This window comes from Engraulis encrasicolus, chromosome 7, assembly GCF_034702125.1.
Source record: "Engraulis encrasicolus isolate BLACKSEA-1 chromosome 7, IST_EnEncr_1.0, whole genome shotgun sequence".
Lineage (NCBI taxonomy): Eukaryota > Metazoa > Chordata > Actinopteri > Clupeiformes > Engraulidae > Engraulis > Engraulis encrasicolus.
Genome location: NC_085863.1, coordinates 41,264,922 through 41,292,009, shown reverse-complemented (window position 1 = coordinate 41,292,009; position 27,088 = coordinate 41,264,922). Strand labels below are relative to the sequence as shown.

General features: G+C 41.6%; 2 protein-coding genes across 2 annotated transcripts in view; both read left to right on the top strand.

Annotated features, from left to right (window-relative positions):
• The window catches only part of LOC134451842 (uncharacterized), a 32,866-nt gene extending 10,528 nt beyond the window's left edge, over window positions 1-22,338 (top strand). Inside the window, exons 11-21 of the mRNA XM_063202241.1 lie at window positions 6,129-6,192; window positions 9,089-9,232; window positions 9,940-10,181; window positions 11,122-11,270; window positions 11,721-11,849; window positions 12,540-12,701; window positions 13,996-14,167; window positions 14,452-14,585; window positions 20,221-20,380; window positions 21,102-21,205; window positions 22,062-22,338. Of these exons, the coding sequence (XP_063058311.1) occupies window positions 6,129-6,192; window positions 9,089-9,232; window positions 9,940-10,181; window positions 11,122-11,270; window positions 11,721-11,849; window positions 12,540-12,701; window positions 13,996-14,167; window positions 14,452-14,585; window positions 20,221-20,380; window positions 21,102-21,205; window positions 22,062-22,162 (1,561 nt within the window). The 3' untranslated portion in view covers window positions 22,163-22,338. The remainder of the gene's footprint in view (window positions 1-6,128; window positions 6,193-9,088; window positions 9,233-9,939; window positions 10,182-11,121; window positions 11,271-11,720; window positions 11,850-12,539; window positions 12,702-13,995; window positions 14,168-14,451; window positions 14,586-20,220; window positions 20,381-21,101; window positions 21,206-22,061) is intronic.
• A 912-nt stretch (window positions 22,339-23,250) lies between these two features.
• Window positions 23,251-26,616, top strand: LOC134452904 (carbonyl reductase [NADPH] 1-like). The gene is made up of 4 exons (XM_063203580.1): window positions 23,251-23,617; window positions 24,473-24,653; window positions 24,944-25,067; window positions 25,999-26,616. The coding sequence occupies exons 1-4, from the start codon at window positions 23,329-23,331 to the stop codon at window positions 26,236-26,238; spliced, it is 834 nt and encodes a 277-aa protein (XP_063059650.1). The 5' UTR covers window positions 23,251-23,328; the 3' UTR covers window positions 26,239-26,616.
• The last annotated feature ends 472 nt before the right edge of the window (window positions 26,617-27,088 follow it).

Sequence of the window (27,088 nt, the reverse complement as noted above, 5' to 3'; positions counted from 1 at the left end):
ACCAGCAGTGTTTTGGGTCACCTGTGTGTGGCGCCAAATACACAACATTGCGTGCATCTTGAGCATGGGGCCAGATTGCTGTTGTTCTGTGAAATGTAATGTTACAAGTTACATGACAATGTAAATATGTAAATTATTGGGTGAGGAGTTAGTTTAAAAAAATACTATAAATAAAGAACTATTATTTTTGTCGACTGTTGCAATCTTTTGTAAAGAATTCCAAGCACTTAGATTTATTTTTGCTCTACCTGTACTTTTTGTCTAACGATTCACATTTGTCTGAAATAAATAATTGTATGCCCCTTACAATATTTCGCGTTGTCTGTTACTTCACCTTCGATACGTTTGCCTGTTGCATTAACATTTCACATAAAAAAGGTATTGGAGTCAAGCCGCTAGAAGCTAAATGCATTCCAGACCTCTATAAGCACTACTCTACAGCCCACCTCCACCTCTTAAGTACAGGGTTCAGTCTAAGCAAATGTTTGACTTCGTGAGTGATGTGGGCCTACTCTACTCTACACTCCCCCTTACTATACTGCAGCGGTAGGCAAACTAAGGGGGGCACTATGAGGTTAAAAAGGGATTGGTTGTTACAGCTAGCCTGGCTCTCGCGCAGACCCTTAGTGCTTCGTACATCTTCGTGCGTGAGAACCAGGTTATGTTACAGCAGCCTCTTACAGCAAATGGGCCGGTCGACGGGCGACTGCATCATAAAAACATTGCTATGACAATCCACAAAGGCTTGGTCATTACCATTCCGGTGACAAAAAGGTTATAAACACAAGGTTATAGCAGAGGCTCTGTGTTAAGGGGTTAACTTGACAGCAGTCCTCGGCCGTGGCTCAAATGACCAACTGGACCCAGGTTCTATTCCCAAGTTAATTTCTCAATCATCCCCCATCGCTCTCCACTACTAACGTCCTGTACCACTCTTCACTCTAACAATCATAATGAGGGCACCCCCCCCCCCCCAAAAAAAACCCACAACCAAAACCACAAAAAAACAAAAACAAAAAACACCACGTTAAATATAATAGCAGATAATTATTTCAGAAATGGGGTGAGATTGCCCACCTCACTACTGTACTGTACTGCATTAAGTCATAGGCTTTATGCCATGACTTAACCTCTTCAAGTTCACATGTCAATTTAAATAAATGTCATTGACACCACGCACCGACCATAGGATGTACCACTATATAAGAAACATATGTATTTTGTAAAATAAATAATGATAACTAAAGTAGAGATAGGCCACTGCTCATCTGTTTAGAAGGTGCAGGATTCAGTTGAAATTTCTGTATAAAAAGGAGATAATCCACACACTTCAGGTCTTTTTTTGTGCAAAGAAGCTTTACTTGACTAGCAAGCGGTCTGGACTCTGCGTGCAGCCCTATACACACCGTTCCACCAGTGGAACACTGTAATAGGCATTGAAAAGTTAACTACCATACTACACTACTACATAACACAGGGGCTTAAGTAATGCACTACGACTTGGTCGTTGTCATTCTGGTAGCAGCAAATTTATAACGCTGTGTCTTAACTTGTCAAAGACCTTAAAAAGTCGTAACCTCATTCCAAAAACCAATGGTCATGGTCTTGACTCCGTGTCAACATAGGTGATCTTGCCCCCATCACTATTATCTGGACTCCTCTCCAATGAAATTCACTGGAGAAAAGATCAAATATTCTCAGGGCCCACCAGGGCCAGACTATGTTTCCATGGGCCGCTGGGCCACACAACAAGAAAGGCCCCCTCCATGGGCGTTGCTTGTTTACAAAAACGCAGTATGAGAATGAAAATATGGAGGCTTGGGCTTCAGGGCCCCCTTGGCTCTTGGGCCCCTGGGCCTGGGCCCGGTAGGCCCATGCAGTAATCTGTTCTTAGTGCCCACAGCAGAAGCACAATGCGAATTCAAATGTACACGAGCAGCAAAGGGAAGGAAGAAAGTCCTGCTTTGATGTTAATCATTCTTTCTCTGGAAAAGAACAATTCCCCCAGGTTAACACAGGCTCATCAAGGCCTCATCTCCAAACATTTCCCTACATTCTTATGTTGTCCGGGAGCCACTGTTCATAGCTATCAGGCTTCTAGATTGATATCTGATTTTTTGTTTAGGTTAATTTCTCTGGAAATGTGTGCATACATGTGTGTACACGCGTGCACACACACAGACACATCCACACGCTCACACAGACGCATGAACACACACACACACACACACACACACACACACACACACACACACACACACACACACACACACACACACACACACACACACACACACACACACACACACTCATAAACACACACACAGCAAAACAATAGCCTGTATCCCACAAACATGTTGATTACAGACACTCAGACCAGCAGTGCTGTAGGTGACTCACTAATGTGGAAGAAGACCTGACAGGGCAGTACAGCACGCTGTTTTATTTGGAGTGTGTGCTGAATGATCCACTAGGCTACTTATTGATCACAGCAACTGACAACTGTTTCGTTAATTGACCTCTGAGTCAGGATGGGTCAGAATATACAATCCACAGGGCACTCCTTCCTTGCCTGCTGAGTCAGGGGGTGGGCTCAGAGTATATTCGGGGAACTCAGGGTTTTTTTTCACCTCATCATGACCTCTGTCGCCGTGCCCGGTTTTGAGTTTCTATCATGTGTTATTAAACTTTGGGGTATAATAAGGTATTATAAGGACTATTTTTGTTACTTGTCACAACAGTCATACAAGATCCGTGTTGAGTAACAAACTGGTACATACTGTATGGGCGTATGTGTATGTAGTTGGTAATGAGAGTAGTGCATTGTAGAATAGGGCCGCCAACAAGGGGGGACAAACAGGTCAGTGGTCCCGGGCACAGGGGGTGAGCAGAACTGGGTCCTCATTACTGCTGTGGGGGGCCCTTTCAGATTACTTGTCCCGAGCCAAAGCAGTCAGCAGGCAGTAGTACAGTAGATGTGTAATTTGGACGTGTATTTACTAGAGATGCACAGGATCCAAGATCCGGTTCTGGATCCGGCAGGATAATAGGGTTTTTCATAGGATCCGGATCCGGAAGGATCTTAAGCAGTGGATCCGGTATCCGGCAGTTACCTAAAAATCAGGATCTGGTGCATCTCTAGCCTAGGTTTTTAAGTCAGTCTTTCACAACCCCAATTGCTGCATGGAGTGAAAGAACTTTGGAAGCGGCCAGTGCAGGCAGTGTGGCAGTAAGCCAATGAGTCTAAAAAATAGTTTGAGCCAACGTAATAAAAAGGGCCCACATGTGCGAGTAGGCTATGTGTTTCAAAACTTTCGTAGGATCCGGTATCCGGTTCCGGATCCGGCAGGATCTTAAGCAGTGGATCCGGTATCCAGCAGGATCCTAAAAATCAGGATCCGGTGCATCTCTAGTATTTAGGGTCCATCTCTCCTCTGTGCTGAGCCTGGCGTCTGAGCCCTCTTCTATACTCTTCTGCCTCAAAGCACATACTTGTACATGTCAGAGCATCTTTTACGCCCCAATGTAGAGTACGGTAATAAAAGTGAAGACTACTGTACCTTGTCTTACGGTATATTCCATGGATAATTGGGAGGTGTTGACGTGTGTGTGTGTGTGTGTGTGTGTGTGTGTGTGTGTGTGTGTGTGTGTGTGTGTGTGTGTGTGTGTGTCTGTGTCTGTGTCTGTGTCTGTGTCTGTATCTGTGTCTGTGTGTGTCTGTGTCTGTGTCTGTCAGTGTCTGTGTGGCATGGCAAGGTTTTATAACTGTACCTTTAGACAGTTGTGTTATAACATCAGAGAGATGGTACAGTAGTAACTCACTGTCAATACTGAAATAAATCAAATAAATGATGAATCCTGGTTGTCTTTTTTATATACGTCATTGTCAAACAGTCATACAGATGTCATATCACCAGGATTGATTTCACAATCTTTTCAGGTATTTGAACAGATTACACCGCACTCAGGATTAAAAGGTGCCAAACATGAACAAAAACTGTGGAACAAGAAAGAAAAATGTCTGCACACTGTCTGACTGAGCCCTGAGGAAGGTCTGTCGACCGAAAGCTTGGCGATTAAATGAACAAAAGGATTTAAGTGTGCCCCATCTCTCCAGGTGCAATACCCACAACCTTTGTTCAAAACTGAGGATTTAAGTTTATCAGATATTTGAATGGGCTTGGTGTACCATCCCAAACGATGCCACTGGCGATTATGGCTGCTGCCAAGGTTGTGCTCTGAAATGAATGAAGCCAAGGGAGTGATAATACTTCATAGCATGCAGGTCAAGATACGGTTCACATCTGGATTCACAGTGTCACCTGCTGGTCAAAAAGAGGACAATACAAAAAACACAATGTTTGTACAGTCTAGTTGGAGCAAAACATTTCATTAGGTGTAGTAGAGAAACAATAACAAAATGGCATACAAAATATGTGCCTTAGAATAGAATAGAATAGAATAGAATAGAAGTTGTCTGTGTACAACAATGAAATTAGGCCAAACTTAATTCAATCTCTTCCACAAACCTCCGCTGAGCATTTTGTCCTAGTGTCGATATCTTTGAAAACATTTGTGCAATTCATTTCACAATCAATATTAGGCAATATTAGTTCATGCGTAAACAACATTTGCAAATCAGATAGCTGAAATATATCCAGTTAATACGGTAATGATGATCAACCTGACCTAAGGTGCTAGACTAATTGTGTTGTAATGGAACACGCCTTAACTGGACACAAAATCTCCGATCCGTGAATGCTACTTGCATAATACTCTTGCAGTACTGAAAGTTACTCTGTGTATCTTGCCCCAAGTACCCAGTCAGAAATGAATGACGGAATAAAGTGTTGGCCCAGTTGTGGATATAATGGCTGGGTACAAGACTGCCAAGTGGGCAACCCGGGTTCGATTTTCGGCCCAGGGCATTTTCTGATCCTTCCCCCCAAGTCTTTCTCCCCTCTTGCTTCCTGTCTCTCCTCCACTTTCCTCTCTGAAAAATAATACCCCCCCCCCCGAAAAAAAGAAATAAAGTGTTGCTGTGTGTAAAATGTTTTACCCCCCAGCCCATAATAATAACAATAATGCATGAGGCAAATGCAAGTATGTGGGGATCGATCAGCCAAAGGCCTCTGTGAAAACAGCAACTGTCACTAAAGGCCGTCACTGTCACTTGAGTCTGCTGCAGCCCTCGGAAGGGGTGCGTGGGGGATGAGGAGGTAGGAGAGGAAGCGGGGTGCCAGAGTAACGGATGCCGACTAGTTTGGTGGTAGAACCTCCCTCCCAAAGTCTCATACATACTATGGCACTGAGCTATCGCCCTACACCTAGTTTTGTAACCTGTTTTGAACTTGTTTTGTAACCTCCCTTGCCGCACAGTTGCTGATTGGGAGTTTGAGCTCTGTGTTGCAAACTAGCACGGAGGAATAATACCATATAATAATTAGAGATGTACAGGATCCAAGATCCGGTTCCGGATCCGGCAGGATAATAGGGGTTTTTCAGACTATCCGGATCCGGTTCCAGGATCCAGGATCCGGTAGCCGAGGTTTTTAAGTCAAAATAGTTTGAGCCAACGTGATAAAAAGGGCCCACGTGTGTGAGTAGGCTATGTGTTTCGTAGGATCCAGTATCCGGTTCCGGATCCGGCAGGATCTTAAACAGTGGATCCGGTATCCGGCAGGATCCTAGAAATCAGGATCCGGTGCATCTCTAATAATAATACCAGACTGTGGAGAGATGTACTGTATAGGTGAAGTGGAGAGGGCCTCTCCCTGGGCCCGGAGGCGACAGGTATAGACGAGATGGGACATTCCGTGGATTTTGTGACTTTTCTCTTGTTGCTTTGTTCCTGTTTTATGCCCTCAAGCAAGTGACTCCCACAGCCTGTCTGTTTTTGTCAAACATATCACAGGTCCTATAGAAGTGTGTGTGTGTGTGTGTGTGTGTGTGTGTGTGTGTGTGTGTGTGTGTGTGTGTGTGTGTGTGTGTGTGTGTGAGTGATTTTGTTGTTACTGACAAATTTAAAAAACGCAAAAAAATATGTTTTCTGACAAAGTTGTCGAGGGGTTTAGTCGGGGCACAATGCACAAACTTGCGCCTCTGTTTGTGTCTGTGTCTGTGTGTAGCCTATGTCTTAAGCTTCCTGGTTTCACTGTTTGGTTGTTGTTGCCTAAACTGGGGGTGGGACAGGTGATGCAAACCATTTGTCATTACAATACTGCCGTATGATCTTGAAAATAATCTTCCATAGGCACTGAAAAGAACTACGCCTTATGCTTCGGTCTGTTCGATATGAACACTGTACAAGGGAGAACTAAATGAAAAACATGAACAGTTCGGATTCCATCCGTACTAGGCCTAATCTTTTAAAAGATCCCGTTGATGATTCCCTCTCTGATTCCATCAATCAGAGTATACTGTATAAAAATATAACTGAAGCATGTTTGTGGCCAAGCCAACATAATAATAAGCATTTGCAAGTACTGAAAGCCAATCTCATGACATTGACGACTTTCTTGCCACCAGACCTGGACTGGCGAATCCGATCTGGAATACAGGGCATTTCCCAGTGGGCCGACAGTCCTCAGATGTCAATGCTGGGCTTTCTGCATTTTCTGAGAGGGGACTTGCACAAACATGCCCAGACCTTTTCATTTTCTTTAATAATAATAATTTTTAAAAGGCTCTTTCCATTCCTGCTCCCTTTGAGAGATGCTTAAAATGATTTGCTGTAGTAATAATAATATCAAGAAATGTATCTTCTCACCACATATTTGCCATTTACCGAGAGTATTCATTATCCAAAAGAGAAGGATGATTACAGACGGCAAAAAGGTCATTTTTCACTTATGGATTAACCCCCAGGTTCCACCTTGTAAACTTTGGATGAACTACTTGAACAACATTGTTCTTGTTACCTGATTTGTATATGATGTGTATGCTGGCAGGGGTGTTTGGAAGGGGGAGGGGGGAGGGGTGGATGCAACAATTTGTATATTTTTGTATATTTGTGTTTTTATTCTGTGAGACCAAAGGCAATTTTCTGCTGGCATGACAATAAAGTCTATTCTATTCTATTCTATTCTATTCTATTCTATTCTATTCTATTCTATTCTATTTAATTAATGTAGAATATCACACAGCTAAAGTAAACAAAGCCTGCCTTCCATGTTACAAAAATAGCAAACATTTCTTGTTAGAATTCAAGATTTAAATGGACAATCTCCCCTTCAGTGAGTTTACATACGTGTATGTGTTTTTTTTTCTCTCTTCTTCCTAGCTGAGTGCTTTTTATTTCTATGTCACTACATGTCTTTTTTCCTGTAATACTCTTGTGGGCCAAAACCTTGGCATTTGGACTCTGATGGGCTCAATGGACTATATGGCCTCAAGGGACATATTTATTATTCACATGTACCAGAGCTTGATATGACAGACACACACGCACACACACGCACACACACACACACACACACACCCACGCACACACACACACACACACACACACACACACACACACACACACACACACACACACACACACACACACACACACACACACACACACACGCACACACACACACACACACACACACACACAGTGAGCCACCGATCAGCAAGCAGCAGAGAGCTATTACGAATGTTGGCAGGCACGCTAACGGTAGCCTAATTATATAGTAGTGTAGCATCTTAAGATCAGGGTGCCCTGATGTGGATTATAACACAACAGAGCTGTCACACATGTGATGTGTTGCCCTCCGGCTGGCATGCATGCCACAAATGCTTAAGTGACATACGTAGAGAACGCACCAGGGATGAAACCCACAAGCTTTACTGTACATAGTTGCCTGAAATCTGCGATTGGCAGATTTTTTTCAGGCACCTGTTGGTGGTGTTGAAAGATTGTTTCCTGGATTAGCAACATGTTGACACATGTACCTGTAATAAATTAGACCACATGCACATGTGTAATAGAGTGTGATCATCTCATTTCTTGGTGGCATGTATAGGATAAATTTTGGTTTTATAGACTTCATTAGTGACAGGACAGTTTGAGCGAGAGAGACAGGAAACGTTTGGGAGAGAGAGATGGGGAAGGGTCGGCAAAGGAGCCGGACCAGAATCGAACCCAGGTCAGCCACATCAGCAGACATGTGCCCTACTGTTAAGCCACGGTAGGGCCATAAATTGATGAAATTTAACCCAAAATCTTCCCTTGCTTTAAATTGCTGAGATAAAAAACAATGTCGTATGCCAGAGCCATAGGGATGTCAATGCCATAGGGACAGGACATAAGACAAACCAGAAACAATTTCCTCCTTCCCTTGTGAATCATCCCTATACGAAACCCACCTGAATGGGTCGTAGGTGTAGTTGCCAATTATTATCAAGAAGAACAATGGCAGGTCAGTCAAAACATGGCCATCACATACAGGGTCTCTCCTGTCATTGGAAATTCCCAGGGCAAGATCCACACGGAGACCTGGCACAGGTATTACCTGGATAGTAGGGCTGTAACGATACACTCAACTCACGATTCGGTTTGTATCACGATTCATGACAAACGGTTCGATACACCCCTCGATTTTACATTTTCCAACATTATAATCTTTATGAATAAAAACTATGATTGTTCAAAGGTAGAATGGGTTACAAGAGGCTACAAATAAGTTTTAAAAGTTTCACTCACTTCATATCATTTGGTTGTTTTCTGGGCAGATGGCTATCAAAACGTTAAAAGGGTGTATCACGATACTGCCTCTTTGTATCACGATACAGTATCGTGACTCTGTGTATCACGATTTCTCGGTTCGATACAATATCGTTACAGCCCTACTGGATAGCATTGACTCATCATGTCCATCATTACCTGTACTCATGTGGAATCACAGTGTCATGACCCCTAGTGACTCATCTGCCCACGACTCCACAAGAGTACTTAAGCAGTCTGGAATCCAGGACAAAAGCATCAACACAGAGACCTGACCTGCAGACACACTGAAGACTCTTCTATACACAACAAACAAGGTGACCTGAGGACAAACAAAATTCTACACACAATAGCAACCAAGCCAAGAGGACATAGATTCTTTTCTACACAAAGTCTCATCAACTGACAGACATGAAGACTGACAGTATCTGGATTCTACTGGTGCTGGCAGCAGTGGCGTACTCAGTGCCTTTGTTGTCCCAAAATGACGCCGAGGAGAGCAGTGATGATATTGCTGAGGTGGGTCCAGATTTTCTTTTCCACTATTGATTTCAACAAAGTTATTTTAACCCTGTATACTGACATGTTATGTGTTGTGATAAATGTTACTATCCAGATGTTTTTTAATTTATCCATACTCATACCTAATTTACTGTTTTTGTGTCCAGTTGTAAACAATGTTGGTACATAATTAAGTCATTTTTAGACTTCAAACTTGCAATAATTATGGACTGATGATATTGTATTTTATACATGCAAGAATATCATTGATACTTTTTTATACATGATCAGTCACAACACACATTCAGACAGACAGACAGACAGACAGACAGACAGACAGACAGACAGACAGACAGACAGACAGGTGGAGGGAGGTGTGTGATGACAAACTACTGTAGCCTATGTAAATACATTGCATACATAACTCATGCTCTATTTACTCAGTCAGAAGAAATGTAAGCCTAAAAATAAACAACTGCGATGTAATGTTAACAAAACTACAGTCAATCAATCGCAACCAGTGGTGTAGTCTACGTAGAACGCAGGTATACGGAGTATACCCACTTCTAAATTTCAGGGATTTCAGTATACCCACTTAAAATTGATTGATCCATTATTTAGAATAGCACAAAACAGTATACCCACCTCAAAAACTTCTCAAATATACAGTATACCCACTTCAAAAAAGTAGACTACACTACTGATCGCAACTAATCGTCCCTCAGAATTACCTGAAGCGGTTCTACAACCTGACCGAGGACCCCAATGCGTCGCGTAGGCGAGGGGGTATCCAACGGAGCAAGGTCCTGGCCGAGATGCAGAGCTTCTTCAAGCTGAGGGTGACAGGAGTCCTGGATGAAGACACGGTGGAGCTCATGAAGCAACCCAGATGTGGTGTTCCTGACGTGGCTCGCTACAGCACCTTTGGCCCACGCCTCAAATGGACCAAAACCAAGCTCACATACAGGTGCTTTCATGTATGGCTGTGGGCACAACCAGTAGAGGAGACTGAATATCTAAAACATCAATTAGGATGATATTGCTCCTATATCTACAATATATTTAGGGCCTAACCTAAGCCATTGAGGTTATACACTCAGAAGAGTTTTAAACTCAATTACTAAATCTCAACATGTGACTGAAAAAAATGAGGCCATGTTTCCACATTGTGTGTTCCTTTTAATTTCTGGATTCATTATGGTTCTACTTCTCTACTTCAATTTACAGCTGTGGTTAATTCTGTGGCTGAAAAGTTGAATGCATACTGTCCACTTAGGGTCCCCATGAAAGGTTGTTGATAATGCTCCTTGCTTACCATATTGTTAACATTTCAAGCCTCACATGATACAAGTATGAAATTTCAATTTACAGACGTGGTTAAGATGTGGCTGAAAAGTCAGAAAGGCTCTCTCATTTAAGGGTATAGCAAGTAATGAACACATCATAAAACATTACATGGGATGCTATCGTAATGTTGGAACACACATTATTTAGCCTGAGACATAGAGGCAATTAAGTTTTAAGAAGGTTAAAACAAAATTTATTATATAGCCTACTGCTAATCAAAAAGCAAAAAAAGAATAATTTAGACTTGGGGTTTGATTATGTGATTTCATCATCAGGGACCTATACTAAGAAGCTGGTTCAGGAGTAAACCAGGTTAAGTTAAGAGGTAAATTATCTAATATAAGAGCCCAGAGTCCTTATTTTCAAAAAAAACCCACGAGGACTCCAGGCTCTTCTATAAGATGATTTACCTGTTTTACTCCTGAACCAGCTTCTTATAGGCCCCTGGCCCTGGTTTTGAATTGAATGCAACTATTGACACAGGGTGAATCTGTGTAAAAACGCATTAAACATAATCCCTGAGTCAATATGCTCTCCTCCCTCCTCCCTATCCCCTGCAGGATCGTAAACTACACACCCGACCTGCCCAAGTCAGAGGTGGATAGTGCCATCGAGAAAGCCCTGCAAGTCTGGGCACGAGTCAGCACCCTGAGATTCACACGCATCAACGCTGGCACTGCAGACATCATGATCTCCTTTGGCAGCAGAAGTGAGCCTCGCTAATGACTAAGTCCACACTGACTAATTACAGACACCCTTGGCTAATATCACGCTAATCTCCTCCTGAATCATCTGCGTAACGGTATTTCAACAGACAGGCAGACAGGTGGAGAGAGGTTTGTGATGACAAACAAACAAGTGAATATTACTACATCACATGCATGATTGATGCTCTGTGCTGTTTACTCAATCAGACGAAATGTAAGGCTGAAAATTACATATAGCCATACAGAGCAATCTAACCAATTAAATGTTAACAAAACAAAACTGTAAAACCATTGTCTGTCCTACTCACTACAAGTAGGCCAATGTGTAGTAATAGCCATATGGACAATGGTCATTTTAATGTATTAATACCAATAGCTGCATTAATATGTACTTGTAACCCCAGCTGATGTAGTCTTAATGTAGAATAATCACTTGCTCTGCCCTTCTCCAGACCATGGTGATCACTACCCCTTCGATGGACCAGGGGGCACATTGGCTCACGCCTTTGCCCCATCCGAAGGCATCGGAGGAGATGCGCACTTTGACGAAGACGAGACATTCACCTCTAAATCCTATCGTGGTAAGCATAGCCTATACATTATTTTTTTTTAAATAGAAAATATCTGTGTTTCCAGTTTCCATACATTAAAGCATAAACAAATGATGGCCACATTTTCCAGTTGGAACCACACATAAGGAACACGATGTGTGATGTAAAACACTACAAGGTTTAGCTTTTACTCCAAGTTAAAGTCTAGTTTTTCATCTTTGGTTGCTGTGACTTGTTCCTGTTCTTGTTAGTGCTTTTGTTTAATGACAAAATTGAAGAGGTGAAGATTGTGCCCAGGAGAAGGGTTTCAAGTGTGCAGACTCCTTACTCTGAAAACGTTGTCTTAAAGGGGTATGCCACTATTTTGGGTGTTTAATACAGTTAAAATCGTTGGCCAGGGTTTATAAAGGTGGTAAAGTGTCTTATTTTTCATGTTAAGCGTTGTCTTGCTTTAAGACAAGTTAAAAGAGGGAGTATGTAGCTAAGCTAGTGAAAGTCAATGGATCACTGTAGCATGTAGAATGCTACACGGATGCATTGACTTTCACTAGCTTAGTGACATGCTCCCTCCTTTAAACTTGTCTTAAAGCAAGACAACGGCTATAAGACACTTTACCACCTTTATAAACCCTGGCCAACGATTTTAACTGTATTAAGCCCCAAAATAGTGGCCTTTAATGACAGCCCTAATGGCATGTTTGTCTTCTCCCTCTGCTCCAGGTTATAACTTGTTCTTGGTGGCGGCTCATGAGTTTGGCCACTCTCTGGGTCTGGACCACTCTAAGGAGCGTGGGGCTCTCATGTACCCCATCTACAGCTACAGGAACCCCAGCACCTTCACGCTGCCTCAGGACGACGTCAAGGGAATACAGTCTCTCTATGGTAAACACCACACAATCTGATCAGTTTGGCTTTCCAGACTCAGCCGAGAACTTTGAAGTGTGTGGGAACAGCAGGGGCTGACTACCCTATACAGCAACAAAATGTAGCATTAATTTAACTCAATAGTGTTAAATTAAACATTCTAGGTGTTAATTCAACACTGTCGATTGGGGGCATATTTTCTCAGAATAGTGTTGAAGTAACACTGCATTTTTTACAGTGTCAGGAACTTCTAAGTGTGCGGGGACAGTTACTGACGATCCCAGCGAGCCAAATGCACTGCAAATATAGAAAGAAGAGGGTGATCACAAAGATTGCTTTGTTACTGCCATTACTCTCTATACTGTAGCAGCATGTAGTATATTGCTCAACATAAAGCTCTCTGATTTGCATATACTAGTTTCCGATGACAGTTGTGGGTGTTCAGATGTTGGCATAATATAATCTGACAAGTGACAACCCTGTCAAACCATAACGAGAGATGCGCACAGTGGGATGTGTACAGCAGTGGGATACCTCGCAAAATATATACCAACCTCTTCATTTGCGGACATGTAGGAACATGCTTCACCGGCACTAAAGAGTTTTTATAGGTGATGCCAGAAGCAAGAAATCCTTTCCAAAGCTAAAGGGCACATACAAAGTACAGTACTTGGCAGGACAAATCTTCTGACATTTACAGTACATAAACATGTTTACTTACGTTTTATTTCAAAAACATTTTGTACCCAAAGGTCAGCCTTTTTAGGTTGTTGCCCCATTTAGGCTGTGACAAATGCAGTGTCTTAATAAAAGGACAAGGCATATAGGCCATGTACAAGGCCAGTGTGTAGAATTTCTCCTATACATCTGACTTCTAACTACCTGACCCTGACTATGCAACATTTTCAAGTTAATCACCTTTGTGAGTTATGCTTGAATGAGTGATTAACAGACAAAAAATAGGCTCTCTCCAACTGTGTCCAAGGTCTATGGCCTGAAAACGACACTTGCAAAGTCTGAATGGACGACCCGGACACCACCACAAAGCACACCTAATAACATCTTTGGTATCCAAGTAGATATAATCACGTTTCTATCGATTGCTGCAACTGTGGGGTGAAAAACATTCAAGGCATGAGAGGAAAACATTTTTTAAGACAATGCAGGTTTTCATCAGGCTTCTTGAGAACTGATGTTCTGCAGGGTTATAAAACAATAATGTATGCATATAAATAGCAGTCCTTGTACAATTACTAGCACTGACATATACGTGAATGGTTACTAGTTCTAACAGAATTATGTTGAATCTTAGGTTCCAATACTGAGAAGCCAACGCCAGAGCCCAAGCCAGAGCCAAAACCAGAGCCTAAGCCAGAACCTAAACCAGAGCCGGAGCCTCCCACCATTCCTGACGCCTGCGACCCAGACCTGGTCCTGGATGCTGTCACAAACCTCCGTGGCGAGATGTTCTTCTTCAAGGACGGGTATGGTTCACCATAGGAGGCTTTTGCACACCTTGGGTGATTAGATCATCATCGGATATCACTATATATAATATAATTAATTACCACACATGCAAAGCTGTTTAGGACGTGACATGACTTGTGCATCACACAGCAACACCTGAGGAGAAGAAACTGGTGTAAAACACCATGATCTTAAAACTTAAGACGGCCTCACTCGAAATACCTTATTGCATAAAACACAACAATGTCTCTGTGAAAATGAAAGACATGATCGTGACAAAAAAAGGCCTCTTTGTCCCTAGCTTCTTCTGGCGTAGCTCACCATATAGATGGTCCGCTGAGCAGCACATGATCAAGAGCTTCTGGCCCGAAGCCCCCACCTCTATTGACGCAGCCTACGAAAACCCATCCACAGACAGAGTCATCCTCATCAAAGGTAATCTTAAACTTTGATAAGTGAGTATGACCCCTGAAAGATGAAACCTTCAACCTTGCCTGGGCCGTTGTCTCCCAGTTAAGCTAATAACATTCTTCTAGGGAGGCAGGTTCCTAAGTAAGGTCATAACCCATATATGGATGTCGTTGTGGCCTAATGGTTAGGGAGCGTTTCACAGGAAGTGGGTCTTTGGATCAGAAGGTTGCAGGTTCAAATCCCAACCTTATCTGTAGGAATGTTCGTGTTCTCCCTACACCTTCATTCAAGGCGGAAGTGCCCTTCAGCAAGATAGCTAACCTCACTTTGTTCCAGGGTAATTCCACTCCACTGTCAACATACCCTGTAGTAACTGGAAGTTGCTATGAATAAAAGAATCTGCTACATGTAAGTGTTGGTTAAAGTAAAGTAACAGTGCATAACTCACATATTAGCTCTGTTAGGGTTGGGCTGGGACTGAGACCCTGGCCACTGGCCTAATGCAGTGAACACCCCCTTGGCAAAACAGAGAAATGACTCAAATGCAGAGGACTGACAAACAAGGATCAAGTTCAAAAAGGTTTAATTTGGCAAAGTCCAGGAAAAATCCACAGCATGCAAAAGATATGTCCAATTCAAGGCAATCAAGGTTTCCAAAAAATAAAGTAAAATCCAAACGCACAGAGGATCCAAATAATTTCAAACAAAAAGCTTCGAGTGGCAAGTTCCAGGATTAAGTTCAACAAAAGTAGATTTTAAAGTCCAAAAAATAACGAAGGCAAAGATTCAAGAAAGCAAAAAGTAATTCCAAAGTATTCTTCAAAGAATGCAAGTGACTCACCCTCAACCAGCACAAAGACTCAGTGACAAGAACAAAACACAGGGCGGAATAAATACCCATAGTCAGGGTCATTTTTCCAAAAAGTGTACACCTGAAGGCAAATCATGTTAATTTTCGGCATACAACTGATTTAGGGGTATTCAAGGGTGCTGAATCCAAATCTGCCGTATGCCGGACGCAAAAATGTACCGAAATGCCTCAAACAGGCAAAATCCAATATGGCCGCCGCCACCGTGTTAAAATCCTGCAATCACTTTTCTTTTGGTCTAAATAAGGTATGAATTTGAAAATAGCACTTATTTTTATGTTTTCAGACATGGGGAAAGCCATTATGTCATCAGATTTAAGCTCAGATTGGAAGAAAATGCTTATGTCATTGGCTGGCAGCCATTTTAAAAGCAGAGAGCCTCATATTGTCATGGATTTTTAACATTTTTACTAATCTTTCAAGATTCACAGAAAAAATGCTCTTTGTCTCTGTGAACACAAATACTACAGAAAACAACACTGAACTGTCTACTTTCACCTGGAAAAAGAAGTTTGAGTCTACCCTTTTCCATTCTTTAGTTATGGGCAGTAGAACATGGGATGACACCACAAAAAAACACTGATTTTTGACCCCAAAATACTGCACTTCTCTCTGCCCATAGTTTTGCTTTAAGGACATATTGTCTTTGATAGTGTTCATGTTTGATGTGCAACATTTTCAGGGGGTTTGATGCCAATATGATGAATAAATGAATATATATTCCCATGGTACATCAAAATGAAGGAATCCAATATGGCCACCATCACCAGTCTACAGTGTACATTTCTTTGATTAGAAAGGTAAACTCTTAAGTACATTATGTAGCATTAGGTTCTCATACAGGGAGAATTAATTTCCATACTCAGCTTTAAGATAGATATCAAAGGAAATTATTTCAGTGTAGTCTATATTCATGATTGCAACAGGAACATATGGTGACACCAAAAAAAACAATATTTTTTGACCCAAAATACTGCACTTGTCTCAACCCACATGTGTGCTTTTAGAACAAAGTGTCTTTGATAGTGTTCATGTTTGATATGCAGCATTTTCAGGGGTTTTGAAGGGTGCTTAATTCAAATATTCAAATATGCTGTGTATTAGGCTCAAAACCTCTTTAATAGGCCTACCTCAAAATGAATTAATCGAATATGGACACCATCACCAGACAATACCAACCATTAGGCCTATCAACCTCCTCCTCTCCAGTGATTTGGCAGGACACACAATATCATGCACTGCATGGCACTTTGGCTGCAAATGCAACAAAAGCAAAGTATGACGTTTTGCAATGATCAGTCCTATCTAATTCAGATGTCACATGGTTACATAAAATGCCCCACATTATCAAATCTCTATATTGAGTCAGGCCCACATACCCCTTCCTATCCTCCTGCCAGTCACCGAAGTGGGATGGGTGGTATTGAACAGGGCTTTAGTCCCACTGGTCCTGTATATGCCACTTATACATGGGTTCTCATTGTTTATCAACACAATGTTATGAAGAGGGGCAAGACACTGGCAGCCAACCACGTGAGCTATTTTTTTTTGACAGACAGCGGTTTCCAACAATCAGAGGCTGAGTTGTGCGCGGCTAGGTTCGCAGTCAGGTTATAAACAAAATTTAGAACCCATGTATTCTCAAGGCCCACAAAGACATCACAACTTGTGCTTGCCTCATCCAACACTGCATCTGCAAGAAGTGGCATGGAGTACATGGAGTCAAGCAGTTGCTGCAATTCAGCAACTCCAGGAGGGGTGATTAGGAATAGGTTAACTTAGTATACCAAGTAAACAATTTTGGTTAGAGTAGAGGAGGGTGACTGTATGTGCATATATATTTGGTATATATAGGCCTATAAACTGGTATCAGAAGTAGTGTGGAGTCAAGTCTCTTGGCGGAAATACGTAGGATGGTGCGCAAGGTTAATAGAAATGGGCACCCTCCTGTCTTTCTCACAGCACATGAACACAATATTCAAAAAAGGACATTCCAAGTCAGCAAGGACATTCTGATTTTTGATACCTCCTCCTCGTATAACTTAAACCATTGTGTCCTGGAAACACATATAGGTTTTTCAGGATCTTGAGATTTTAGCTGTTTTATTAACTATGTGGGTATGTTAGAGCTGAATGAACACATTACAATGCAAGGGGAGGGTATTGGCTTTTAAATGTAACTCATTTCATGTTTGTATGTGCTTCAGAGGTTGAGACATTGCGGATTTAGTAGGAAGAGGGCACCCTTTCCCAAAAAGGGCGTAGGACAAAATGGGTTAATTAGCAGTCCATTTTTGAGTATTGTGTTCATGTGCTGTGAGAAAGACAGGGAAGTGCCCATTTCTGTGCCTAGGCACCTTAAAACTACCACTTGCTCTTCTGCCTGCCATTGGCTCTCTCTCTCCAGCTGAGCACCGTTATTGATACACTGCAGATGTACATTCCAGTATATTTTAACTAGGCCAATTTAAAGTCTATACTTGCACAATTCTACCAACAGAAGATAACAGACAGACTATCTTTTCCTCCTGCTCCCCTGTTCAGCAGGGCTGGATCCCCACATGGCTGCATGCTGAGCCCCCATCTAAAGTCTATCCGTCCATGACTGCAGCATGGCCAGCAAAAGGGAGTGAAGGTGGCATGGTGTACAGAGACCGAGACAAATTTCTCTAGCTCTGAATGAAAAGAAAACCAAAGAGATCATTGCTGCCTTCAGGAGGCACACCTATAGCGAGAATAGACCTAGCCCTCTCTGAACTTCCCACTGTCACAGAGCTAAAACATTGTCTTGGACATTATCCTGGTTCTGAGTTCTTGGGTCTCTACAGATGTATCATTGGCACTACAGATGTATCATCAAAGTAAGGACCAAAGACTAAAACCACATTTCACACACATGGACTGTCTGACTGTTCATTACAATCTCTTGTTCCCCTGATCTCCTTCCATCCTCCGATTGTTGTGAAATAATTGATACAGTGCAATGTGTTGAGCTGAATTCTTGCTGTACTACAGAACAAAGTCCAGCCTTGTAATTAATGGTTATAATTGTCACAGAGTGGCCATCTCAGCTGAAATATGTACATTAAGCAAGAAAATCTATGCAATAACTTTGGATGACTGATGTGCAATACCAGCCTGAGTATGTCCTTTGTGTATATATTCACACACACACACACACACACACACACACACACACACACACACACACACACACACACACACACACACACACACACACACACACACACACACACACACACACACACACACACACACACACAATGCCACTCCCTTATCTGTACACTCTATTCTATTCTATTCTATTCAATTCTATTTTATTCTAGGCCTATATATTATTCAAATCAGTCTGCTTCTTGATCCCCTTTATAGGCATAGATATACAGTGATCTGAGCACAGCAATTAAACCGGCAAACATGAAGTAATTCCCATTGTACAAAGGATAATATTAGAAAATATTCGATTTCAGACTCTTGTGGTCATTTATTTTTTATGGGTGAAGAGGTGTGGAAACATTGTGTGGTGGTTTGAGGTGGGAACATTTTTCATGGTATAATGCATTAAAAGTGTAGGCCTAATTGAAATGGGGAGAGATTTAAATACAAATGGTCAATTTATGGAAAAGATAATCTCCTGTTGCAAACATGAATTCAGTCTACACTTAAATAATTTCCTTTGATATCTATCTTAAATCTGAGTATGGAAATTAATTCTCCTTGTATGAAAACCTGATGCTACATAATGTAGGCCTACTTAAGAGTTTACCTTGTGTAATCAAAGAAATGTACACTGTAGACTGGTGACGGCGGCCATATTGGATTCCTTCATTTTGATGTACTATGGGAATTAAAGGCATTAAGCACCCTTCAAACCCCCTGAAAATGTTGTATATCAAACATGAACACTATCAAAGACAATATGTCCTTAAAGCAAAAATATGGGCAGTGAGAAGTGCAGTATTTTGGGGTCAAAAATCTGTGCTTTTTTGTCGTGTCATCCAATGTTCTACTGCCCATAACTAAAGAATGGAAAAAGGTAGACACAAACTTCTTTTTTCAGGTGAAAGTAGACAGTTCAGTGCAGTTTTCTGTAGTATTTGTGTTCACAGAAACAAAGAGCATTTTTTTCTGTGGATCTTGAAAGATTAGTAAGAATGTTAAAAATCGTTGACAATATGAGGCTCTCTGCTTTTAAAATGGCTGCCAGCCAATGACATAAGCATTTTCCTCCAATCTGAGCTTAAATCTGATGACATAATGGCTTTCCCCATGTCTGAAAACATAAAAATAAGTGCTATTTTCAAATTCATACCTTATTTAGTCCAAAAGAAAAGTGATTGCAGGATTTTAACACGGTGGCGGCGGCCATATTGGATTTTGCCCGTTTTGAGGCATTTCGGTACATTTTTGCGTCCGGCATACGGCAGATTTGGATTCAGCACCCTTGAATACCCCTAAATCAGTTGTATGCCGAAAATTAACATGATTTGCCTTCAGGACCTTAAATAAGCACCTTTTCAGAAATCCTGCCTAGACTACAAGGTAATTGGCAATTAAGAATTGGAGGGAAAGTAAACCAAAAACAGGTGGGGCACAAATCACATGACTATCAAAACAAAGCATCACATGACATCAAAACAAGGAAGCACATGGCTGTCAAAACAAACATGGCAAGGATGCAAGAGTGACCCCTAGAGGCCAAGAAAAGTCACAAAACCTAACAAGCTCATCAATGTTTTTTTTTTTTTTTTTTGCTTTTATTCATCCAGGTGGTAAATACTGGAGTCTGTATGGGTACGAGGTGGAGAGCGGCTACCCCAAGAGCATCAGCACCTTGGGCCTGCCCAGCTCTGTGAAAAAAGTCGACGCTGCCTTCTATGACCAGGGGACTCGAAAGACCATCTTCTTTGTTGGCAACTACTACTATAGGTGCGTATGTGAAGCATCAGGGCTGGCCTGGGGAGAGCAGACTCACCGCACCCTCGTGGGCCCCGCACCCTCGTGGGCCCCTATTTTCAGAAATGTTAGAAGAAAAAAAACATTTTGGGTGTGGGGCCCACCGGGAAATGCCCGTTATGCCAGATGGCCAGTCCAGCCATGTGAAGCATTAGGTTCACTTAGAAAACATCTGATCTCTGAATAAAATTACATAAATCTCTATAGGTCTACATAAAATAAACAAAGAGGTAGTAAGCACTAGTAGAAGTACCCTCCCTGTATCTAGGCACTGTGGAATAACTGGTGTATAAACAATGTAATGACATGTCACTAGTGCTGCAAATACATCAGTAAGAATACGAAGACTACTTGACACTGAAATAAATATAAAATTAATAAGCGCCTGAATTTGGTCACTACCATCTGCTACAAGAATCTTACAATAACAGGGATCATTGTGTTAGCACATGAAATACATATGATGTTAATGTGCATGCAGGATAATATATCCTCCACGTTGTTGTGCAGTCAACTTGAATATATTTTACACACATATGGGCTTCTCAATTTTTTATGTATTTTTAAATGTATTGCTAAAATTATTATTAAATTGTATTGCCTTTGTCTTACATTGTAGGTGAAGTACAGTATTTGAAAACAATGGTGTCAACCAAAAAACTGTGGTGTAAACCAAACCTTCTTTATCTTGTAGTTATGATGAGGCTAGAAGAACTATGGATGCCGATTCCCCCAAACTGATAGCACATGGGTTCCGTGGGATGACAAAGCAAGTTAACGCAGCCGTCCAGCGCCGAGGTAAGTTGCAAACGTACAGCACATTATTTGAGGTATTATGCACCTTATCAATATCCAGGGACTTTGTGGGTATTGGGAGTGGGCCCTGGCAGAGAAGAGCAAGACAGTAAAAAATATGACTATTGAAAATATAAGATCCCCAATGTATATATCACAAATTAGATGCTAATTTTAAGCTATAGTTTTATTATACAGTTTTTATTATGTAATTTGTTTGCCAGCCATTATTGTCATTTTGTCCAATGACTACTGGGTATCCTCTAGTGTTCACTGTCTCTGTGCCCATGCCTCTTTGTCTTCATTCATGTGCTCTCTGCTATGGTATTTCTGTGTATTTCTGTGTTGATTATATATTTGATTTTGGGGACGTGCCAAAACAAATTCCTATCAACTGTGATGACATAGTAATTCATAAAATTAATAAACTTATTGAATCTTGAGTATTGCCTATAGGGCCCCAAACTGAGGGCCTCTCATGGTAGTGACTGGTTATATTTATAGTATAGCAGTATTCACACGACAGCATTGGCAACATGGTGGGTGTGGCAAGACCTCCCCCCTGCTATGGAAATCTCCTGCTATGGAAATCTCCTGTCCTCCATATTATATACTGTATATAACACACACACACACACACACACACACACACACACACACACACTACATATATACATATATACATATATACATATACAGTGCATATACATACAATGCATGTAAATAGTGTATTAGTTGTCAGATGGAAGAGCGCAACACTGCTGATGTTTCGGCATGGCACTCAGAGTCGTTATGTGTGACCGACTACTTGTCTGCAGGCTTAGCCTTCATCACTGTTGTGTATTTGCTTTTTCTCCAGGCTATACCTACCTCTTCAGTGGCCCATACGTATACGCGCACAGCTTCAGGACCGGAAGATTTTACGGTATTCTTAGGACCAGATCTTTCTTAAGATGTTAGACCATATTGGTATCAGAATCGGCATCAGGATCAGGATATTTTTCATGGTGATGGGAATTTAATGGATTTTGAGGGACATGTTTTAAATCACAATGAATTTGTATTGTATACTTTTTATTTGTACAGATAGTAACACTGTATGGTATGTGCTGTATGCTTCCTATGTGCCTCCTAAGTTTAAGATGTCAGATGTAAAATGTAAATGTACTAATTAATAATAAAATAAAATAAATGAATTATATTTTCGATGTTGCTTTTGTGTCAACTGACACTTCCATTTGTTTTGGTAAAATGAAACAGACAATTATTGAACAATACTCAAAAGTCAAATGTTCATATACAAGTGAGCAGTGACCTCTGCTGGTTGCAGGCCTATTGTGGTATGAGATATGTGATGATGAGTGTCTGCTGGTGTTCAGCTGCAGCTGGTAGGCCTGCCTGTTCAAGGCCCTGGTACTCCCTCTCCTGTCTATCCCAGTGTCAGCATTCTAAGAACTTCTGCATGTGGTACAACTCTTGAGCTGTAGGCTACCTGAAGTTCATGGTGTGTAAGGTAAAGAGTACACAGAAAAAAACAGTGGTAATGTAATGTAATGTCATTTTAGTTGTACAGCACATTTTATACATGCATGCAGTTCAATGGGCTTTGCAATTACATAAAAAAACAATAAATGTGAAATCAATTTGCCTTACAATTGCACAAGAATGGGTGAAACATAAGAGCAACACTGAGTGGATGATCCTAGATTCTGGAATAACTGAGATTTTATCTTTTTTTAAAAAAAAAATACAGTAGGCCTATTGAGGGCACAATAGCCTATTGGGGCAGTAGCCTAATTGAACACAAAACCATAGGCCTATTATGCAATGGATAGGCCTAGGGTACTGAATGAGATAAAATCAAATAAAATAAATAAAAAGTTAAAGCTTTTCTACTTGTTTTGCCGTTTTCGCCTATAAGGAATGCTGTATCCATCTAAATCACTTTTAGACTATATATCTGGTTACTCCATTCAGTCACTATGACTCAGCACTTTTTTTTTTACATCAGATAAATTACTTGAAAAAGCTCTGTGGGCGGAGTTCTGTGGTGGAACAGAACTTGCTCCTCCACTCCACCATCAAACGTTTGCGGTTGTAAGCTACTTTGTTGAAGAGCTGACACAATGTCGAAAAAAGTTGCTGTTGTCACAGGTGCTAACAAAGGCATCGGATTTGCAATTGTGAAGGGGTTATGCAAAGCTGGATATACTGGCGACATTATTCTCACTGCCCGTAACGAGAAATTGGGACAAGAGGCTTTGCAACAAGTGAAAGCGGAGGGACACCAAAACGTATTGTACCATCGCCTTGATCTGTGCGACCAAAGCACTGCGGAAGAGCTCCGGAAATTCTTGGAGAATAATTATGGCGGGTTGGATGTCTTGATCAACAACGCTGGGATGGCGTTCAAAGGTTTGTTTGCCGTTGGTTGGTCGCACACATGGCTGCCTATGGCTATTGTTACTGGCGACAGGAATCCGCCACCAGGGTTCCACCGATGCACGATAATAATGTAACAGTTTTGTTGCAAGGGCGGAAGTAGTTGGCATGCACCTGTAGGTGAACATATTTACACCCTGAGCATTTATATCTTCTGATGTAACGCTGTCTGTAACCAAACACAACACAATACACATCAATGAGTCAACACAGCCGTTGTTTTTATCTGCAACTCATGCATTGCGAATTTGCGATACTGAGTAGGCCTATAGCCTACTGCCAATCACGGTTTCATTTGCCCTTCAGTGTGGCCAAATGCATGTCAGGAGCCTACGTCATTGCAAGAAAAGGGACTGTCTCTCTCTCACTGTCTCTCTCTCACACACACACACAAACTCACACAATATGGTATAATGAATATGATATCACACTAGTCTTAAAGGGACACTGTGTGAGATTTTTAGTTGTTTATTTCCAGAATTCATGCTGTCCATTCACTAATGTTACCTTTTTAATGAATACTTACCACCACCATCAAATTCTAAGTATTCATTATGACTGGAAAAAATGCACTTTTCATACATGAAAAGGGGGATCTTCTCCATGGTCCGCCATTTTGAATTTCCCAAAATGACCATTTTTAGCTGAAAAAATGACTACTTGGACCATACTAGAACATATTTGTTTATTACTTAGTAAACTTTCATGTAAAGATCAAATTTGGCAATGGGAAGCCCAGTTTCAATGAGCAGCATAGTTGCAGTACCTTTTTTGACCATTTCCTGCACAGTGTCCCTTTTAAAGCAGTTATTTGTCTTTTTTGCTTAGTGAGTGCAACTGAGCCATTTGGTGAGCAGGCTGATGTGACCATGCAGACCAACTACTGGGGCACTCTGGCGGTGTGCAAGGCTCTCCTCCCCATCCTGAAACCCAAGGCACGAGTGGTCAACGTCTCCAGCTTCGTCAGCAAGCGCTCTCTGGACAAGTGCAGTCCTGAGCTACAGGCAAAGTATGATCGTAGTGAACACTCTCCTGGTCATTTGAAGGGCACATGTCTTCTCCCTGAAGCGTTATGTTTTTGGTTCTCTGTAGAATATATGGAAAAGTGCTACATTAATGCTGCACTTCGGAGGTCACCACACCCAGACACTGTATGCTTTGACATCAAATAAACCTTTAGTCTGAAGACATGATGTCTTCCAAATGTCGTAAGTTTTAACAAATCTATTGCAAGAGATGGATGGGTTGCTCACTCATTTTACTAGACGGCTGACCACATAAACCAAATTCATGTTTCAGATTCCGTAACTCGGACATTACAGAAGAGGAGCTCGGAGGACTCATGAAAGACTTTGTGCAGGCAGCTCAGAAGGGCGATCACGAAGCCAAAGGATGGCCTAACTCTGCCTATGGCACAACAAAGGCAAGGCCACACCTCAGCACATGCATGCACACAAACACGGCATGCAGCTGTCGCCTCAACCTGACAAGAGTATGGGTGGATTCCAATATGCAGACTACCGTCCTCTAGGGCTGCACAATTAATCGAAAATAATCGAAAATCGTGATTAAATCGTGAAATCAAAGTCATGATTTCAATTGTGATTTAATCGTGGCAATAGTGGCCTACCTTTGAGAGCGTCCTTGAAGCCAGAACATACTGACGGGCTGGTGTTTCTGGTCAGAAATCTGTCCACCTAGGTTTCATGCTATTGCCTTTACAATTATTACAATTCATTTTATTTTGCCCATCCCGCATATAATTAATTCTTGCTTATATTTCATCTTGTTATAATTTTCAAAAAAATTGCAAAAAATCAATAATCTTGATTATGATTTTGACCAAAATAATCGTGATTATGATTTTTTTCCATAATCGTGCAGCCCTACCGTCCTCCCTTGCTCACTTGCCTCCTCGTGGCCTCGTGATGACATCAGTGACAACAGAATTGTATTTCAATATCTTGAAAAAGCTTGATTCTAATCATTTTCTCATTTGCAAGCGGGATGGTGACTGAAGTATAGTTCTCCTAAAGTTGTTGTGGTTAGGCTGACAGCAGGGAAACTTTACTGTTTTCTCCACGGAGGCGGGGCGTTAGTGGACGGGAGTCCACACAATGGGAGTCCACACAATGACACTGCACTTTTTCTGCTGTATCATGCAGGACAATGAAGGTGATTCTAGGATAGCATACCAGGTGAAACAGATGAAAGATGTATTTGGGAGCACTCCACATCTGTTTTCTGGAATGATTTTCAGTATTTAGCCTTTATAGTCTTTTTAGTGAAGCACAAACCTCCGTTTGGAGGGTTGATGTTGTATTTCACAATTTTATAATTTCTTCCATTTGCAGATTGGGGTGACGGTGCTGTCTCGGATACAGGCGCGTGTTCTGAGCCAGACCAGGGCATCGGATGGCATCCTGCTGAACGCCTGCTGCCCTGGCTGGGTGCGCACAGACATGGCGGGCGATAAAGCTCCCAAGAGCCCAGAGGAAGGAGCTGAGACTCCCGTGTACCTCGCCCTCCTGCCCGACGGAGCCACGGGGCCGCACGGACAGCTGGTCTGGGACAAAGAGGTGCATGAGTGGTGAAGTGGACCACAGGTCAGCAACAGGCAGAAAATATCATCAATGAACCATGACCCCATTGAAAACATTATCAGCTACGTTTGGCCTTCTCAGCGTTGTCATGCCTTTCTTAGAATGTATATTGTCATATTCATAAAGACTGCTTTATAGAAAATCTCAAGGAATTTATTTTTTGACTTACTCAAATTCTTGCAAGAAATAATAAACTAACTGCTTACTTCAAACTTACTACAAATGTACTGTAATGTAACAAAACTGCTCTCTGCACTCTCTCTTACAATTTTTGAACTCTTGAACAAAATTGAGCTGTATCATTCACCACATACTGAATAATCTATGTGAAGGAATATTTTTCTATTAAATTGATCATGCCTTTTGTAATTCTGCATTACTGGTTTTTTTTTTCTGTTGACATGCCGCTCACACTCAGATATGGTGCTGACTGTCACCAGAACAATGCTTAACAAACAGCCCGCCCCATAATTTATGTTACATAAATAGACAATTAAAAAACAACCACACACTCACCATTTGAAGGCAGTCATAGGTAAACAGTTAGGGCGTCAGACTTGTAGCTCAAAGGTTAAAGGGACACTCCACCCATTTTGCATTAGGCTCTCCATTGCTAGACACCTAGTCATACTTTTGAATGGTCTTGCAAAAATCTCTCAATTCCCCCTGAGATAGGAGAAACCCGCATTCATCTCTTAACACTTCCTATGTCAATGATGTAAAAATGGTCATTTTGCATCATCGACATAGGAAGTGTAAGAGAGGTGGATTTCTGTTGAGACTACAAGCCTTTTTCCCCACCTTTTCAACCCCGCCCATAGGGGGTTGGACCTAATGCTCT

Bases quoted from the DNA above. Each gene is read 5' to 3' on its own strand.
- LOC134452904 (XM_063203580.1), top strand. From the start codon at position 23,329: ATGTCGAAAAAAGTTGCTGTTGTCACAGGTGCTAACAAAGGCATCGGA. The intron at 23,618-24,472 runs GTTTGTTTGCCG...TTTTTTGCTTAG, and splicing joins CGCTGGGATGGCGTTCAAAG to TGAGTGCAACTGAGCCATTT. The intron at 24,654-24,943 runs GTATGATCGTAG...TTCATGTTTCAG, and splicing joins AGTCCTGAGCTACAGGCAAA to ATTCCGTAACTCGGACATTA.